This window comes from Arabidopsis lyrata, assembly GCF_000004255.2.
Source record: "Arabidopsis lyrata subsp. lyrata unplaced genomic scaffold ARALYscaffold_3, whole genome shotgun sequence".
Lineage (NCBI taxonomy): Eukaryota > Viridiplantae > Streptophyta > Magnoliopsida > Brassicales > Brassicaceae > Arabidopsis > Arabidopsis lyrata.
The window spans coordinates 14,030,225-14,049,090 of record NW_003302553.1 but is presented as its reverse complement, the minus strand read 5'-3'; the positions used below and the strand labels follow the sequence as shown (position 1 = coordinate 14,049,090).

Here is an 18,866-nt window from a genome sequence, read left to right as displayed (position 1 = left end):
AACGAAAAGATCTTTGAAAATATAGATAAAGACCCTATAGAGGTATTACGATTAGCGGAAAAAGAGGCACAATTGTGGCAAACAGCTCAAATTGAGTTCCATAATGAAAGTCATGGTTCTGTGGACTTGGTAAATCAAACTCGAGTGAGGGATACTTCACTTGAGTCGAATTATTCTGGATACCGTTGTTTTGTGGATGGATCATGGAAAGGAAGTGATAAGTTCTCCGGTACAAGATGGTTCTGTACATCGTCAAATGGAGAGCCGCCAACCATGGGAGCTGCGAACCTCCGTAAAAGTCTATCTCCACTACATGCCGAAGTCGAGGCCCTTCTCTGGGCGATGAAGTGTATGATTGGTGCAGATAATCAAGAGGTAGCGTTCTTTACAGACTGTTCAGACCTGGTGAAGATGGTGTCTTCTCCAACCGAATGGCCAGCGTTTTCAGTGTATTTGGAGGAATTTCAGAGCGACAAGGAGGAGTTTTCATCTTTTTCTTTATCTTTAATTTCTCGTAGGGCTAATGTCAAAGCGGATAAACTGGCACGAAAAGTTCGTACAGAACCGCTTCATATCACATATGTAAACAACATTCCTCAGTAATGGCTCTTTTGAGCTCGAATTAATTTCGGATGACAAAAAAAAAAAAAAAAAAAAGAAAGACATATCAAATTGTTTATCAAAAAAAAAAAAATGGAAAATCCCACTAAAATATATCAAGTGTTTTAAATTTTTATTAATGTACGTAACTTTTTCGCCTTCCACATTAGTACACCAACCAATATCTTTTCAATTAAAATTTGGTTTATTCTAATTGAAGAAAATATTAGTTGGTATATTAATGGGAAAAAATATTTAGTGTAGTATTATAAATTTTATTCTTATAAACTTTTCTAAAAATATTGTGACAAATATGTTTTAAATCTATACGTTTAGCTACTGCTATATTTAAATTCATATTATATATCTAAATCATAAATATAATAAACAGAAGATCATGTATGAAAATATTTATCAAATAAAATCATTCCTTCAAATGGCCTTGGAAAAAATGTCCTTCAAATTAAAAATAAACTTATCATTTTCTATATTTTGTCTAATATTTCCAAATAATCTTGAAAAAAAAAAGTGAGAAGGCATCGGGGGGGGGGGGGACTGTGTCTTTTTGTCAAAATAACATAGAAACCCGGGATCACTTATTCTTCTCCTGCAGATTTACTTCGACAATATGGACTGCTCTTATTAAAGGTCTACTTAAAGAAAGTTTCTCGACATATTGGTCTACTCTTATAACCTACGTTTCAATGCTTCAACAGGATCGGGTAGGGTTTTTGATTCGATACGTCCTACAAGCTACGGTTTATGCTATTTGGAGGGAGCGTAATGGTCAAAGACATGACGAATAGTATAACTCAGAAACTCAAATCACCAAGTGGATAGACAAGCAAGTTCGAACTCGCTTACAACAATTAGAAGTATAGGCGACAAGAGGTATGAGGAGGGCTTCCAAATTTGGCTAAAAACACGGATTTGACTCTTTTTTTTTTTTGAATAGAATGTAAAATTTATTCAAAAAGAAACTTCTGTACAATGAATGCAGCTTGTTTAAAGGATTTCTATGACTATTTTTGAAAGATATAAAGGTTTAAAAGAATAGTTGACTATCTCGTGGCAAACCATGTCGCCATCGCTTTGTCAAACCGTGTGTCTCCCATGGATCGAACTATTGAGAGTCTATTGCGGACATGCTTGTCTATGAACTTGATTAGCCTAGACTGGTGAGTCGCCGGTTCCCCATGTCGTCTACCATTTCTCTCTCGCCAAATTGAATGAATTGAGACTTGAAATACATACCGCAAGAGGAACATACGGATGGCATCCTGTGAGTTATCAACGAGACGACCAAGAACACAATCCCATTGTGCCGTGTACATTGAATCAAGGAGCTTATGAGTTAGACATCGCCAAACCTCTTCTGAATATGGACATTCGAAAAAAAGATGGTTTCGAGTTTCCATTGGCTCCGGACAAAAGGAACAGGCCGATGCACCAGTATTCCAACCAATCATTCTGTCCCCAGTTGACAATCTGTTTTGAACCGCAAGCCATGACATGAATAAGTATTTGGGGGTTGCATATGCGAACCATATTCCCTTATACCAATCCTTTATTGGCTGCGGCTCTCGAGTCAGATACCATGTTACCTTTGAGCTGAATTTGGGTCTGAATTTGTCACCTTTTTGTTTCCATAAAACCATATCCTCCTCAACCGATGAACCTCTTTGACGCTGAGATTCTATCACTGCTTCAATATCATTCAAAAATTCCACTCTGTGAGTACGACGTCTATGTGTGGCCAGCACACTTTCTACTGTTGAGAGGATAGGTATCCCCAAGTCTCTGCTGCCCCTTGGTCCCGTTATATCCAGTAGTCTACCAAGAGGTGACCAGTTATCGAACCAGAAGGAAGTAGAAGCACCATTATAGACTTCTATTCTATTCAATGATGCAGCCAGATCTCTATATTTCAACAACTTTTTCCATGTCCATGAACCAAGAGATGAGCTTTCATTAACCAACCAAAGGGAACCTTTACGAATCAAATACATTCTAACCCAATTGACCCAAAGTGAGGAGTGAGCAGATAAAATTCTCCAAAGGAGTTTCAAACAACTCACCTTGTTTGCCTCAGAAATCGATCTTAATCCCAAGCCTCCCTCGTCCTTCGGTTTACAAACATCTTTCCAAGCAACCTTTGCTTTTTTCGCATTCAATTCTGGTCCTGACCATAGGAACGCAGCACAAAGTTTGTCAATCTCTTCAATGCAAGCTTTTGGTAAGCGAAAAGCCGAGATCCAGAAGTTAGTAAGACTATGTATGACTGAACCAATGAGTTGAAGGCGCCCAGCAAAAGAAAGATATCTCCCTGTCCAACAACTTATTCGTGATCGAATTTTCTCGATTAAAGGTGTATAGTCATTCAATGTCATTTGCTTCGTTAGTAGAGGCAATCCCAAATACCTAACGGGAAGAGTGCCACTATCAAATGGAAATTTCTCCAGGATTTCCGCTCTTGTACTTGCTAGAACTCCAGCCATGTAGAGTGTTGATTTTTCTAGGCTTATCTTCAATCCCGAAACTGCCTCAAAACTCTGAAAAACTTGAAGTATGCCCTCAATTGACTGCTTTTTCCCATCTGAAAATACTAACAAGTCATCAGCAAAGCACAAGTGTGTAAGACCAAGATTCTGACAATAAGGATGGTATCCAATACGTCTCTCTCTGGCTGCCTTGTCCAACATTTTTGATAAGACGTGCATACAAACCACAAATAGATATGGCGACAAAGAGCAACCCTGTCGCAACCCTCTTGTACTTCTGAAAAAACCAGGCAACTCTCCATTCACCTGTACCGAGAATGATGCCGTAGTAATGCATAGCTGAAGCCAATGAATAAATTTTTCTGGAATACCCAACGCCTTTAAAGTGGACAGAAGGAATGGCCATTGAACGAAATCAAAGGCCTTTGAGATGTCTATTTTAACTGCACAACGAGCCGAGACTGTGTCTTTATGATAGTTCTTCACCAATTCCGAAGCTAGCAAGACATTCTCCATCAAAAGTCGGTCTTTTATAAACGCTGACTGGTTCGAAGAGATGAACTTTGGCAACACCTGCTTCAATCGATTAGCCAGTATTTTTGATATTACCTTATAGATAACATTACAACAGGAGATCGGACGATAATCTTTCATCTCTTGTGCTTCTGTTTTCTTAGGGATGAGAGCCAATATCGTTGTATTCAAACCCTTTGGAAGAAAGCCCTTTACAAAAAAGGATTGAATAGCCACTACAAAATCCTTACCCACAACTTCCCAAGCTTCTTTAAAGAATTCACAAGTAAACCCATCCGGCCCCGGAGATTTATTTTCCGGCATGGTAAACAGTGTCTTCTTGATCTCTTCCTCCGTCACTTCTTTTGTTAACATTACACCATCCTCCTCTTCACAAGAAAATCCCAATAATTCAACTAATTCCTCTTCAGTGAAACCATTACCATCTGACCCAGATTGTGTCATGAAAGAATGAAAAAAACTTTCAGCTTCCAATTTTATTTCGTTTTGAGTTTCAGCCATGGTTCCATCTACTCTCTTTATTGCTCTTATCGCGTTTCTTACCTCCCTTTTTTTTACAGCTTGATGAAAATAGCGATTATTTCCATCTCCAACTTGTAACCAATGCAATTTTGATCGTTGCCGCAGAAAACGTTCTTCCAATTCCGACAAGTGCTGCCACTTAGTAAACGCATGTGATTCCATCACCATTAAATCTTGGGACGGGTTCAACAATGTCTTTTCCTGACATACACACAAGTCTTCATATGCTTTCTTAGTTCTTTTCTGCAAATCTCCTAGCTTTTCTTTACTAAGTTCTCTGATCTTTGGCTTTAAAGCTTTAAGTTTTTTTGAGAGGCGAAACAATGCAGATGTAGAATTGATAAGCTCGTCGGTTCCATCCCAAAAGCTTTGTATCATCGGCAAGAAACCCGATACTTTTGATAAGGCATTAGTAAACTTGAAAGGGCGTCGTGGCTTGGTGACTACATCTTTGATTTTAATACGGCATCACATATGGTCAGAGCATCCTCCAGCCTCAAATACACAGTGTGATTGAGGGTAAGAAAGAAGCCATGCATCATTGACGATAACCCGATCTAATTTCTTGCAGATTAATCCTTCACCTCTTTTGTTACACCATGTAAAACTTGGACCATGAGATGTCATGTCTGAGAGTGAGCAGTATCTAATTGCATCTTGAAAGTCTCTCATTCCTGCTGTGACAGAGGGGGATATTGCATAATTTGAATGTTCTGCAACATCAAGAATTTCATTAAAATCACCAAAAATCATCCAAGGTTTATCTCTAAACATTGGAGAGTTTTGATGATGTTTTAGATCTTCCCACAGTAACTTCCTTTCTTCAACAAAATTTGATGCATAGACAAATGAACAAAAAAACTCCTCCTCTGAACCATCTAGTAGAACAGAACAAGTTATCATCTGCCCGCTTGTGAAACACGGTGTGAGTCTCACGTTTGGACTCCATACAACCCATATTCTTCCCAATCTGTTGAAATCATAATTTGACAAGACTGACCAATCCTTAAACACCTTGGAAAAAATTCTCTCTGCTTTATTCTCCTTGACTCGAGTCTCCATTAGACCCCCAAACTGCATTGAACGCTGATTGATCCAACTCTGAACTATTGAACGTTTTGTTGACTTGTTGAATCCACGGATATTCCAAAAAAACCCGACATTAATTATTCCTCCGTGTGTTCCGTGTCTTATTCAAAATGCTAGGATTGGCATCATGAACCTTTTGAGTCGATTGATCATGAACAACTTTATGATTTGCCTTAGAGGCTCGAGGAAGAGTTTGTCGCAACGGTAGGGTTGGCTCTTTCGCGTCCTCCCCTTTCTGACTATCATCAATATTATCATCAGTTGTTTTCACCTCCTGTTGAGTCTCTGAAACTTGTATATGGGTATTAACAGCCTTCAAATCCTCAGTAACTTCCTCTGGTAACAATGATTCTTCTTGTACCAATGCTTCTTCTTCCTCATTTTCGAGAACTGAAAATCTTGAGTTTGATAAGATAGAAACCTCACCATATTCAAGCGTCTTTGTTAGCCCATTTGGACTACGCCCAGCTTTCCCCGGTGTAACAATGGACCATCCTGCTTCATTACCTTCTTTACTAGGGTCGCTGTTTTGAGAAACTTTTTCTTCTCCCACTGATTTAATCTTTGGAGCTGTGTCCACAATCACCAACTGTGTTTTTTCCAGAGACATTCCATTGATCCGTTTAGAACTCTGCTCACTACTACCACTTTTTTCACTTGTCTTTACCCCACATACTGTATGTAGATGTCCCCATTTTTGACAAATCGAGCATCTAGGCGGCAACCACGGGTAAGAGTATTCAATCAAAGTGTTTTTACCATTATGATTGAAATTCATTGATCTCGGCAGCTCCTTTGAAAGATCCGCCTTAACAAAAACCTTTGCTACCTTGAAATCCAAACATTGTGCTGTATCCGGATGCAGACGATCTGGTTCACCAACTGCACTTGTAGCAAAGCTTAAACCCTTCCATGAAAACATATCAATAGGAACATTTTTTAGATGAACCCAGAGAGGCACCGAGGTTACCTCCGGCGAGTTGTCTTCAATAAACGGAGTCCACTTCGACATTATCACTGGGACCTCCGCTAGATTCCACATCCCCCTTCTCATTATCCGATTTCTTGTGATAGGATTAGCAATCCTAAACTTCATTGTTGTTGAATTTAGAACATGAACATCAAAATGTAATTCTGTTTTATTGTTTTTAACAAATTGTTGCACTAGTTGTAAAAAAGTTATTTTTTTTAATATAACTTAATATTCCATTCAAAACAAAACAAAAACTACAACATAAGAAAATATATATGTGGAAAGGTAAATGTCAAGTATTGAAGAGAGCATGCCCAAGCATCCAGTATAAAGAATGTTTGTAGCATACATAGTTGCGTTGTTATTCATGCAAAGAAAAAATCAACACTCAAAATCAGGGTTTCCATTCTCTGGGAAGGTCAAAGAGTCAGAGAGATATGTCATCATTAAGCCAACAATAACAAGAAAACAGAGCCTAAGATCTTATGAACCCGAAAAATTTAAAGAAATCAGATTTAAAGAAGGGGTCATGACGTAAAAGAAAATTTTTGATCCATGAGGAGGTCGATCGATCCATGATGGAGACCGACGATCCAGTTCTCCTTTTACTTGGTCATAGTTTGTGGGGACTGATCAGTCCCTTGTGTGGACCAATCGGTCTGAGTTTCTTTTTTCTCTTAAACCGAAACACCGATCAATCAGTGCAAGCTTGTGAATAATTGTGATACAAAGAGAGTCAAATTTCTGAAACTCAAGTAACCCAACAAAATAAGTTTCTAATATCTTTTGGCGCATCAAATATTTTGAGATTATTTATGGTACTTTCGTATACATATTAGTTCACTTTGGAAGTGTTGCTGAATGCAAAATCGCGGTAGAGTGTCTACTGTCTAGGGTTTGTTTGCATCAATTTGTTTTTTTTCGACCCCAAGAGTATGAATAATGAAATAAAAACTTACACAAAAACTTAAGATAATAGTAAAACCACAGAAGAGATTTTATTACGCAAACATGGCAGATTACAACTCAAAACACATAAACATTACATTATTAAACTTTATTCCCATTACTCTTCTTAACGTACTTCATTACAAACGCACCATCATTAAGTTACCTATAGTCATATGCACATAAGTGTATATTTAGATACCATCATGCATGGTGGTCAACTTATTATATTGTTTAGTGACCAGGCTGAGTCTGAACAGCTTCTCCGGCATAAGAACAACACCTTGAACAGCCATGGTAACCTCTGTAGCAGCAGCCATAGCGGCAGTAACCACCTCCGTGTCCTCCACGGCCTCCTCCATTGTAACCTCCTCCTCTGTTGTAGCCTCCTCCGTTGTGTCCTCCTCCATTGTAACCTCCTCCTCCGTTGTAGCCTCCTCCTCCGTTGTAGCCTCCACGACCGCCATGGTCACCACCATATTGATCAGTTTTCACGGTTTCCTCACTCTCGGACTTAACTGTACCTATCCAAAACAACACATAATTTCAAAAGATGTTACTCTCCCAAATTTCAAAACTATTTTTTCTCTTAAACAAACTTTTAAAAATACGAATGTAATTAAATTCGAATCTCGAGTTTTAATTTAAAAATAATATTAACAACATAAAATACGTTCTATAGAAAACATAAAAAAATTCTGATACGTGTAATAAGGTTTCAACATTATATTTACGTACCGGATGCAGCAGCGGCGACTTCTGAGACGACGAGAAGAGCTGCAAATAGACCCAACAGAACTAAAGCCTTGGAAGCCATTTTCTTACAAGTACTGTTTACAACACTCTTTTTATGGAAAACACAAGTGAATATATGAAGTGATGGATAAAATGTTACTCTAATATGCTCTCTATTTATAGAAAACGTGAGAGGAGAGACTGAAAGAAAGTCAAATAAACTAAATAAACTAATCAGTAGTGAAGGGAGTTTTTTAGTCACACTATATACAAAGTGGTAAAGGAGATAAGTATCAAAGTATATGCACACGTCGATTAACTCGGTCCTCTTATGGTTGGTTGTTGGATTCACGGTAAATAAATTTTGAAACTCCATTAATGGTAACTCCACTAGTCTTTCTATATTACTCTATTAAACTCCATTAACTTCTTAAACTCAGCGCATTCATACCCACATAGACATCTAGATTCGTTGGCCCAAAAAATAAAAAAACCTTAAGAAAGATATCTAGAATTCTATAATTGGACTGGAACATTGCAATTAAAATAGCCGATAAATAAAATATTTTTCTAATTTTAATATTATTTTAACAGAATTTGTATTTGATAAATGTATTAAAAACTATTCTATACAGAGAAAATACATTTTATCAAATTTTATAAATAATTTCATACAAAACATAGATAATAATATAGTTTTGTTTCTCAAATCAGGATCAGTGTAATAAATGATTCAGAAATTAATTTAGCAATACGAGAACAAGAGATTAAAAAAAAACTTTTTTTATTGATTTAGAAACTACTCAAAACTAAATCCCTCTCTAGGTCTTTTGGAGCAACTCTCCAAAGCCTTTATCTCTCTCTAATGTCCTCTCTTAAGTCTTATAGAACAACTCTCAATAATCCTCTTCTTATATAGAACTTAGCTACCCTTAAGTCTATATGAGTCTCTTCCTCTAGACTCTCTATTCGAGCTCACCCCGAGCTATTCGAGCTCCCCTGGGCTATTCGAGCTCTCCGCGCTATTCGAGCTCACCCCGAGCTATTCGAGCTCCCTTCTGCTCCACACTGTGAACATGTTCAACATCAAGCTTTGTTTAGATCCGATCTCTTGCTCCTCCTCAGCTTTTGAGATCTTCAAATTTGACTTCATCTTAGCATCCATAAGTATTCTTTAAGCATATCCCTCTTGCTCTACTCCTTGAATGACTTCTTGTACTACTTCCTGTATTACTTCCATGACAAGTATTTCTTGAGCATATACTTCTTGTTCTGCTCCTTGAATGACTTCATGTACTACTTCAACGACTAGTACAGAAAACCCAAATACCATGACCATTACCTTCCTCGTAAGTGGATCATAGAGTCGATATTCTTTAGAACCCGTTTTGGTTCCAAGATTAAACACACTTCTTGACTCCACATCTACCTTCTTTAGATGCGGTCCCGTGATCACACTTCTTGACTCAACATCTAACTTCTTTAGATTTGGCCCCGTGATCTTTGATAGACGTACGACTTCTCCCCAAATATCATTCAGAATCTTCATTAGTTGTCTAGAGACTCCACTCTCTTTGCACAATCGATTGAACTCCATAAACTCTTCCCCTCTATCAGTGCAAAAGGTTTTGATAGAAAAGCTGGCTTGCTTCTTTACAAACTCTTTAAACATTTGTACCGATCGAAAACTTTAATCGATATGTCAACAACGAACCATGTCTTGTTCTTGTTGATTGATTCAATCTACTATTCACATGCTTTTCTCCATTGAAGCATGCCTATTGCCACTTATAAAATCTTGGCTCTTAAGGTTGAAGTCTCTCACTTTCACCATAAGCTTGCTGGAATAATTCGAAAACTTTTTCGGACATACTTACATAATCTTCAAGGTACCACGGCTGATTCACTTGTCGACCCGACCTTGTCAGCTGTGGTACTCCTTGAACTACTTCACCAACCTCATCTTCGTGGTTGTTTTGAGTGATATCATCCATAACATCATCTTTTTCATGTCCTTCTCCAGCATCTTCTCTGTGAATCAACTCCAAAACTTGTATGACCTAACCGAGCATGCCATGTCCTTATAGCTTCATTAGCATGTCTTTCAGTCAGTCCTTCAGCAAGTTCTTCAGCTCTATTATCTAGATACTAAACTTCATCTTCCACTCCTCTGGTTTCGAAGTTCTTTGGTATGATCTTATCTTTGTTCAATAAAACCTCTTTGTGAACATATAGAACTTCAGTTTCTTGCGTTTCGTTGCTTTCTCGGGACATATTGAAGAATAATGACCCTCCTTGTTGCATCTCCAAAAAATAATTTTGGACAGATCCTTCTACTTCTGGTTTTGATCTTCGGTTTCTCCTCCTTGAGCTTGCCAGGTGATCCTTCCTCGACCCCTGCCTCTACTGGAACCGTCACCACCGAATCTTCCACAACGGTTAAAGCCTCCTCTGTTATAACTGCCTCTGTTATTGTCGTACCTCCATGCTTAGGGTTTGAGTTTTCAAACATCAGTTTTCCTTGATCTTCACTTTGGGTTTCTTCCCCAACACGTTCTTCATATACCTTTAACCTCCCAACAATGTCTTCGAACCCCGTCTGGTTTAGGTCAAGAACTTGCTCCAGGGATGCTACAATATGAATGAACTTGGTTCTTGGAAGTACCGTCAAAAACTTCTTCACAAGTTTTGTTTCATTGATCGTATCTCCTAGAGATGCCGATTGAGCTGCGGTGCCCGAAACCTTCCCCACAAAATCGTCTACCGTATCGATCTCACTCATCTTCAACCGATCTAACTCAGCCACTAGGGTTTGAAGCCTCGTCTCGTTCACCCGGTCTGCTCCCTGGTGTCTAGACTTGACGACTTTCCAAACCTTCTTCGCCGTGTTTTGTTCTCTGATTTGAAGTATTAGGGCTTTGGGGATCGATTGGAATAATAGCGTCGTCGCCACGTCGTTCCTCTTTGGATCAGCAGATCTTGGATCGATCGTATCCCATACTTCACTAACTCGGAGATGTACCTTCATTCGCATCGCCCAAACAGTGTAGTTTGTCAATGTCAACATCGGACAATGGATTGATGGAGCTCCAAGGTCTTTCGTTTGTGGTTGTGGATTTTGGCGTGCCATACTTTCTTACGAGTCACGTACCACCAGTCTTGTCCAGAGTTTTCAAACTAAGGTATGATACCAATTCAAATCAGGATCACCTTATTCTGACTTAGTCGCTGGATGATTCAGAAACTAATTCAGCAATACGAGAACAAGAGATTAAAAAAAACTTTCTTTATTGATTTAGAAACTACTCAAAACTAAATCTCTCTTTAGGTCTTTTGGAACAACTCTCCAAAGCCTTGATCTCTCTCTAATGTCCACTCTTAGGTCTTATGGAACAACTCTCCATAAGAATCTTCTTATATATAAATTAGCTACCCCTAAGTCTATATGAGTTTTTTCTTCTAGACTCTCTATTCGAGTTCACCCCGAGCTATTCGAGCTCCCCTGAGCTATTCGAGCTCTATGAGCTATTCAAGCTCACCCCGAGCTATTCAAGCTCACCCCGAGCTATTCGAGCTCCTTGAGCTTTCTTTCAAACTATTTTTCTTCTTCTTCATAAAGCTCTTATTTATACTAGAACCAAACTTTTCCTAATCCTATTATGATAAGAAAATTTTACAAACTTTATCCAATTTGACATTATTTATATTTTCTTTCTTGAATTACCTTTCTTATTTTTCCTTTCTACCATCTTCTAAAAAGAAATTACTTGCTCCTCAAGTAAGTTGGAATTATCCAACAGTTTCGTACTCACTTTCGAACACATCAATAAACACATTTTGACGCTATCGATCTCTCCAACTATAATCTGAACTCATGTTGTGTCAAAGAATATTTTAACCCGGAATTCTATCACTAAGATTTTAAAATCACCGCACTAGATTTGACATCCAAAATTTCGTACAAAGTGGGTGCCGACATATTGAATAATATTAAAGTGTCAGCAAATATGTATTTATATAAACTATTGTAAGCTTATTTTTTTGTGCGTTTTAAGAAAAAATATAACGAGCCATTGATAAAGATCGTTTTATCACTTATTCCAAGAGGTTCCACAACGTTTTCTGAAATTAATATGACAACATATTGATAACTATCACTGACGTGAATAAAGGCATTGTCACTGACGTGATTTTGATCGTTTTCGTATTCGTGAAAGTGAACGTGGAAAATGACGTAACTATAACGTTTTAAGGATCCCTTTCATACACACATTTCATGTTTACGTCCATGTCCATGAAACTGATTATTATCAAACTACTAGATCATCATCCGTGCTATACAGCACGGATTTTAATATTTTGTACGGTTTAACGGTTTAAAAAATATTAACCCGCGGTACACCGCGGACCTATATTTTTATTAAATATAAATTGATTTTTAAGACCTTTCTTTTACATATATGCTATTATTTTGTTTGTTTTAAACGTATATATATTATACATTGTAGGATTAATATGTTTTAGGTTTCATTTTTGAAAATATAGAGATATAGAAAATTATATAGTTCATTACGTACTAATGTATAGGGTATTTAAATATGAATTTATTTTCTTGTTTACATAATATATATATGTGAAGAATATATGAGATTAGAATGGGTTTATAAATTTTTATTGAGCAAATAAATATTTAAAATTGCAGTGTATATATATATATATATATGTTGTGCAAATAAAATTAAAGTACACTATGTGTATATTTGTTTATCCATTATAAGTAAAATCGATATTGTATATGCATGTTGTTATATATAAGGAAAAAATGTGTATTTCGAATTAACATATGAAAATTTTAAATTTTAAATTATATATGTCTTGTGAAATTTTTTTTTTTTTGTTTAGTGTTTAAGATTGTATGATTGTATTTTAATTGTTAATTCTAGGATTTTTCACCCGTTGTATACCTTCCCATTTTAATGTCGACTCAAATCCGTCCCACCATATAACCTCGTCCCGTAAAATTAAACATCATTTTGTAATTTTTTTAATAATAATTTTATTTAAAATATATAATTCGAGTAAATTTAAAAGTTTGCTTTAAATAGTTCTCATAAAATATAAATTTTTAATTTGTATAGAGTTAAAATATCATTAATATTATAAAAAAAGTTAGTTTGAAAAATGAAAGACAATCAATAAGAAGACACATTACATAACTATATTTGTATATAGTATAAAAAAAGGGTATAGATAATTTTTTTTGCTTTCTTTATTTTTTTGGTAAAATGTCAATCTTTTTTTTCACTTGAAAAAAAGAGTCGATCCAATTGTTCATACAAAAAATCTTTATCCCCTCTGATTATCTTACTGATTCAGCACAGATCTTTTTTTCGATTACAGCTATGAATTGAAGATTTGAAAAAAACATGTTCAATAACACCCTGATTCAACCCATGGATTTCGATTCAGTAACCTATCCCATAATTAATTAGGATTAAATATTTAGAGACTAAACCAAGCCCATTTAATAAGAAACAACTTACAACCACGTGACCTTAACCCAAGGTCCACAATTCCGGTTTAATAATCAAATTCCAAAACCCAAACAAACAATCGCACAAACCACCACCACTACACATGACCATCATCACAAGTCATCTCACGATTCCAAGTTTTGATTCTGGATTTCAATTACACAAGTCATCTCTTGGTTTAGCTTGGTTTAGTTTCACGGTTTAATAATCGCAACAACACCAAGCAACACATACACTAAGACATGGATTTGCAGAATATCTTTCTCGGCAAGTTTTCTCGATGGTTTGATCTGACGGTTTGAACGGCAAAGTGGATCTGCGATGGTCTAGATCCAAACCTAATTTCAAAGAGATCCGAGTTCTACACCACCAAGCTAAAGCTCTATTACCCACCGTTGAACCAACATCTCACCGACGGTCGCCGTCACAGCCACTAATTCCCTACCCGTACACAGCATCAGCTAAAGCTCGATGACAAACCGTTGCAACAATCTCTCCATTCGACATCTATCTTCACCATAGACTCAAAAGTAGCAGCCATGTGAAGAGGAAAAAGGTGTGTTAAATGTTTTTCTTGCAAATCGTGACCTTTTTTTGTTTGATGATAAAGATCCACATTTAGGTGTAGAGTATTTTATAGGGTCAAAATTAGGTCACTAATCCCTATCACTTCACGCAAAAAATATTCGAAGTAGCAACAAATTGGAGAAAAAATCTTTGGATTCGTTAATATTTTGGAATATGCCGAGATTTTAATATATTAGAGTCATAATTTTGTTTCTTTAAATGGATTTTGTTGAGATACTGGAGAAAGAAAATCTCCGAAAATAAAGGTGGTGATTAATTAGTTGAAAGATTAGTTGGAATTAGGTAGAATTGAAAACGTTAAATCGAGAATATACACTCGAATATAGCAACATACTCTGAGATTTAGTTTGCTTAATATCTTTATTAATTTTGCAAATTTAAATAATAAATTCTAATGGCATGCCGATAAATGTGGGAATAAATTAAGGAAATAGTGTTAAATGGGTAATTAAAGATTACAAATAGGATCCGAACAAATTAAAACCGGGTCAAAACCCGATCCATTTGAATTAAAAACCAAAATCCCCTCTAAAAATGTATATGTAGATATAATGTAATTTCTTACACTTCTCAAACAAAATATACAATTTTCAATGATATATCACTTTCATTAACATTTTCAATGACATTTTTGATAACATGTTCGAATAATGGATTACTATATAACATTTTCAATATCATTTTCGATCATATTTTCGAATAATATATTAGTATATAACATTTTTACTAATTGTGTTACATTTTCGAATTGATTAGTATATAATTTTCAATTGTGTAATCGTTTGAAGAATTTTTTTCAGAATTATCTGTATTATATAAACAAAATCTTTTAATATCTTTAAACCCGTTGACCCGTTTATATATATTAGTGACATGGAATAAATTTTATGATTAGAATTATATAATGGCATATATTGTAATTTTTTACAAAATCTAAGTTATGACTCTTAGGATGTACTTCCCAAATATTAGTATAGATGTTTAGTCCTTATTACCAAACTATGTTTAGTCCTTAATTAAACAAGTGATCGTGGTCTATTCTTTATGTTAAATCATGTTTTTGTTAGCGAGATTTATTAGTTGATTTCTCCGGATTTTGTGTTAATCTCTGATTTTCTTATGGAATACAAGATTCTTCTTTGGATCAAATTCATTTACTCTTTGAAAGAAAGAAAAAAATCACTAAAGTCTCCGATTAGTAAAGAGTCTTGTTTTGCCAGTCTTCAACTTTTGATTTTGTTATTATAAGAGAACCAAGAAATTATATTTTCATTTTTGAAAAGTCTTTATCATGTCAATAGTACAAATATGTAATTATTATTGGCCGGTGGGGTATGCGGCGTGCGGGGTAAAAACCGGTGCCAAGTGGTCGACTAGATGCTTTACATGAAGACCGGTGAAACTACTGATACTATGAGTTTTAATATCTTTGGGCACATCAAATATTCTAAGATATTTTTTTCTGGTACTTTCATATATTTAGTGAAGTTTGAAATGTTGGTGACAAATCCTCAATAGAGTCTCTAGGTGTCTGGTCTTTTCATTAATGAAAAGTAATTCCTCGGCCAGAGACATGTTTACATCTAGTTTCCCTCCCACCCTGAGAGTATGAATAATGATATAACAACACTGTTACAAAAAAAACGATATTAACATAAATTACTAACGATTTTATTATGCAAACAGCAGGAATTACAACTCAAACTACATAAAACATTACATCATCAAACTTTATTCCCATAGTTCTCTTGTTAATCTATATTGCCTCAAAAACTTGAGGCACTTCATTACAAACGCACCATGGTTTACTTAAAATCACACACACATAATGCAATCATGCATGGTGGTGATTGGTGAATATATTGTTTTAGTGACCGGGCTGAGTCTGAACAGCTTCTCCGGCATACGAGCAGCACCTTGAGCAGCCACGGTAACCTCTGTAACAGCAGCCGTGGCGGCAGTAACCTCCCCCTCCTCCCTGTCGCCCACCGCCTCCTCCTTGGTATCCTCCTCCTCCATGGCCACCGCGGCCTCCTCCTCCTTGGTATCCTCCTCCGTTGTGTCCTCCTCCTCCTCCTTGGTATCCTCCTCCTCCTTGGTAACCTCCTCCGTTGTGTCCTCCTCCTCCTCCTTGGTATCCTCCTCCTCCTTGGTAACCTCCTCCGTTATTGTAATTTCCTCCATTGCCACCGTAGCCACCACCACGTTGATCAGGTTGCACAGTTTCCTTACTCTCCGAGTTCACCGTGCCTGTCCAAAACAACACATTATTTCAAACATAATGTTTAGTTCGTGTAAACGTACATGCCTCTCCACGGTACTAAAATCTGTCTGGATCTATTGTTTTTTAAAAATATTATAACATCATATATTGAAGATTATAATTAAAATATTCGCACAAAGCATTTGAATATTTTGAGAAGGTCTGATAGGTATAATGAAGATTAGACATCGTACTTAAGAATTTTGACTTTAGTGACTTCAAATAATTGACCGCTGTTGAAACCAACAGTCCGGACTTAGAACGGACGACAAATCATAGGATAAAATCATCAAATGGTACGTTAGTTCTAGTTCGATTAGCCTCACTAACATATCTCTCTTCTTTAATAGCATCCAAAGAAAGAAATATATAGACATTAAATATATAATTATTTTAAGTACCGGATGATGCCGCGGCCATTTCTGAGACGACGAGAAGAACAGCAAAGAGACCCAACAGAACCAAAGCCTTGGAAGCCATTTTTTCAAATGCTTAAAACTCTCTTATTATGGAAAAACAAGTGATGGATAAAAATGTTACCATGCATGGCCTCTATTTAAAGAAAACGAGGAGGAGGGAATGAGAAAAGTCAAATAACTTATCCGTACTCCAATAAAATAAATAAGGGAATTTTTCACAATTAAAACAAAGTAGAAAAGTCTAAGTATATGTATGAGTTTAATTGCGTCGGTCCCCTTATGGTTGGATGTTGGATGCATTGTACATAATTTTGAAACTCCATAAATGGCAACCCCACTAGTCTTTTGGATATTTCGATAAACTTCTTAAACCCAGCCCATTCACACATAGTAGAACTTCTATAAATTAATACTCGATAAATTAATAAACACGATAGATTAATAAATTTGGCTGTTCCCGAGTCGGGCCAATGTAAAAATTAACCAAATTCGATAAGATAATAAGATAATATTTTTTTTGAAATCTCTATGTAAAAATATAGTCCCAATAATATCATAAATTAATAATCATGTAATTTTCACATATATATATATATATAATAGTTTTAGTGTTTTTCATAAAAATAGCCAAACTTTTTTGTAAGTTTTTAAATTTTGAATATGCATAATTTTTTTTAATAGTTGTATATGTTTTTAAAATACAACAATGGATGTCTTTGTGAATTTTAATTTATGTATATCGTTTGTATATGTGAATTCTATAATCGTTGTTATTCATTGTCAAAATAAATTATTTTTTTCGAAATATTAAGTGTTTAAGGCTAAAACTATAAAATTTATAACATCCAAAACATTAATCTTAGTTAGATCACATTGCTTTAGCTCGTATTTTTTAAAAAAAGTTTTTACAATTGAAACAAAACTTTCTATAAATTAATAAATATTAATTTACGCTATAAATTATTAATTTATAGATAAATTAATATCACTATAAATTAATAAAATATCATGGTCCCAACATTATTAATTTATAGAAGTTTTACTGTATTAATATGCAAAAACTTCATTATTGGATTATCATTGTTAATTTATTTTTGGACAGAAAAGTCGTCCATTATTGGTACTTGTTATGGATCCGATAGTCGACATATTTTAAACCTATATACAGTGATACTGAGTAAGTAGAGCATAGAAGGGCTACTTACGGCCGACTTTAAAAGGGTGCAAAATTTTGCTTGGCTAAAGCCTAAATTTCACTTATGTCGACAGAGATCATTTTCTCCAACTCACTTACGCGACTGAGAACATATTAAAGGTCACTGAGTTTATGCATGTAAATTATGTGATTAATATATGGATACATCTTTAGATGAGTTGGTTTTGAGATGCAAAACATATTTCTTATGAAAATTAAACAAATACTCCCTCCGTTTCATAAAGAGTGTCGTTTTAAGGTTTTATTTTTGTTTCACAAAGAGTGTCGTTTTAGGTTTTCAATGCAAAATTTAATGATTTTTTATGTTTTATGACTATTAGTATTCTGCAGATTGTTTTACTATTGGGCAGATTATGTTTAGGTATATAGTTAATGATGTTTTTGTTTAGAAAAAACAAAAAATTTAATGTTTTCTTAATCTGTGTGCAAAACTCTAAAATGACACTCTTTGTGAAACAGAGGGAGTATAAATTATAATTATACTATAAATAACAAAAAACTATCGAAAATAAGAATAATACTCTATATTAAAGTTTTAGCAAAAATATTGCACTTTTTCAATATTTGTTTTTTTTTTGTAGGGGCACTTTTTATTTTATTTTTCTTCTTTGGTAGGGGCACTTTTTCAACATTATCTAAAGTTAAAAATGATTAGATAAATACCGTAACACATGTTGAAAAATGATAAAACAGAAAAACAGACTCACATATCCGAAGAATATTGAATAAGTTTTAAATTACATATATTATCCAAGATATGAAAAGAATAATTTTTCTCACGTTAAAAACTAATTGCTTGATTTTCAAATAATCATTTTGCTGCATTTAATAGTAATTAAGTCGTCAAAAGGTATATCACAAATACTTATACGAAAAATTTGAAATAGAACCGTACATCTGAATTTCTTTTTTTTTTTTTTTTTTTTTTATGAATGTAAAATTTA

At 35.2% G+C, this 18,866-nt stretch overlaps 2 protein-coding genes across 2 annotated transcripts; both read right to left on the bottom strand.

Moving 5' to 3' along the window:
• Positions 1-7,192: 7,192 nt before the first annotated feature.
• LOC9319765 (glycine-rich protein 3 short isoform) lies at positions 7,193-8,043 on the bottom strand. The gene is made up of 2 exons (XM_021033062.1): positions 7,906-8,043; positions 7,193-7,691 (listed from the first exon to the last, which is right to left on the bottom strand). The coding sequence occupies exons 1-2, from the start codon at positions 7,982-7,984 to the stop codon at positions 7,402-7,404; spliced, it is 369 nt and encodes a 122-aa protein (XP_020888721.1). The 5' UTR covers positions 7,985-8,043; the 3' UTR covers positions 7,193-7,401.
• A 7,630-nt stretch (positions 8,044-15,673) lies between these two features.
• On the bottom strand, positions 15,674-16,833 carry LOC9319764 (glycine-rich protein 3). Its single transcript, XM_021033047.1, has 2 exons — positions 16,689-16,833; positions 15,674-16,274 (listed from the first exon to the last, which is right to left on the bottom strand). Exons 1-2 carry the CDS (start codon positions 16,765-16,767, stop codon positions 15,892-15,894), a joined length of 462 nt encoding a protein of 153 aa, XP_020888706.1. The 5' UTR covers positions 16,768-16,833; the 3' UTR covers positions 15,674-15,891.
• Positions 16,834-18,866: the final 2,033 nt, after the last annotated feature.

Coding starts and splice junctions, on each gene's coding strand:
- LOC9319765 (XM_021033062.1), bottom strand. CDS start 7,984: ATGGCTTCCAAGGCTTTAGTTCTGTTGGGTCTATTTGCAGCTCTTCTC. Junction 7,692..7,905: donor AGTCGCCGCTGCTGCATCCG/GTACGTAAATAT, acceptor TGTTTTGGATAG/GTACAGTTAAGTCCGAGAGT.
- LOC9319764 (XM_021033047.1), bottom strand. CDS start 16,767: ATGGCTTCCAAGGCTTTGGTTCTGTTGGGTCTCTTTGCTGTTCTTCTC. Junction 16,275..16,688: donor AATGGCCGCGGCATCATCCG/GTACTTAAAATA, acceptor TGTTTTGGACAG/GCACGGTGAACTCGGAGAGT.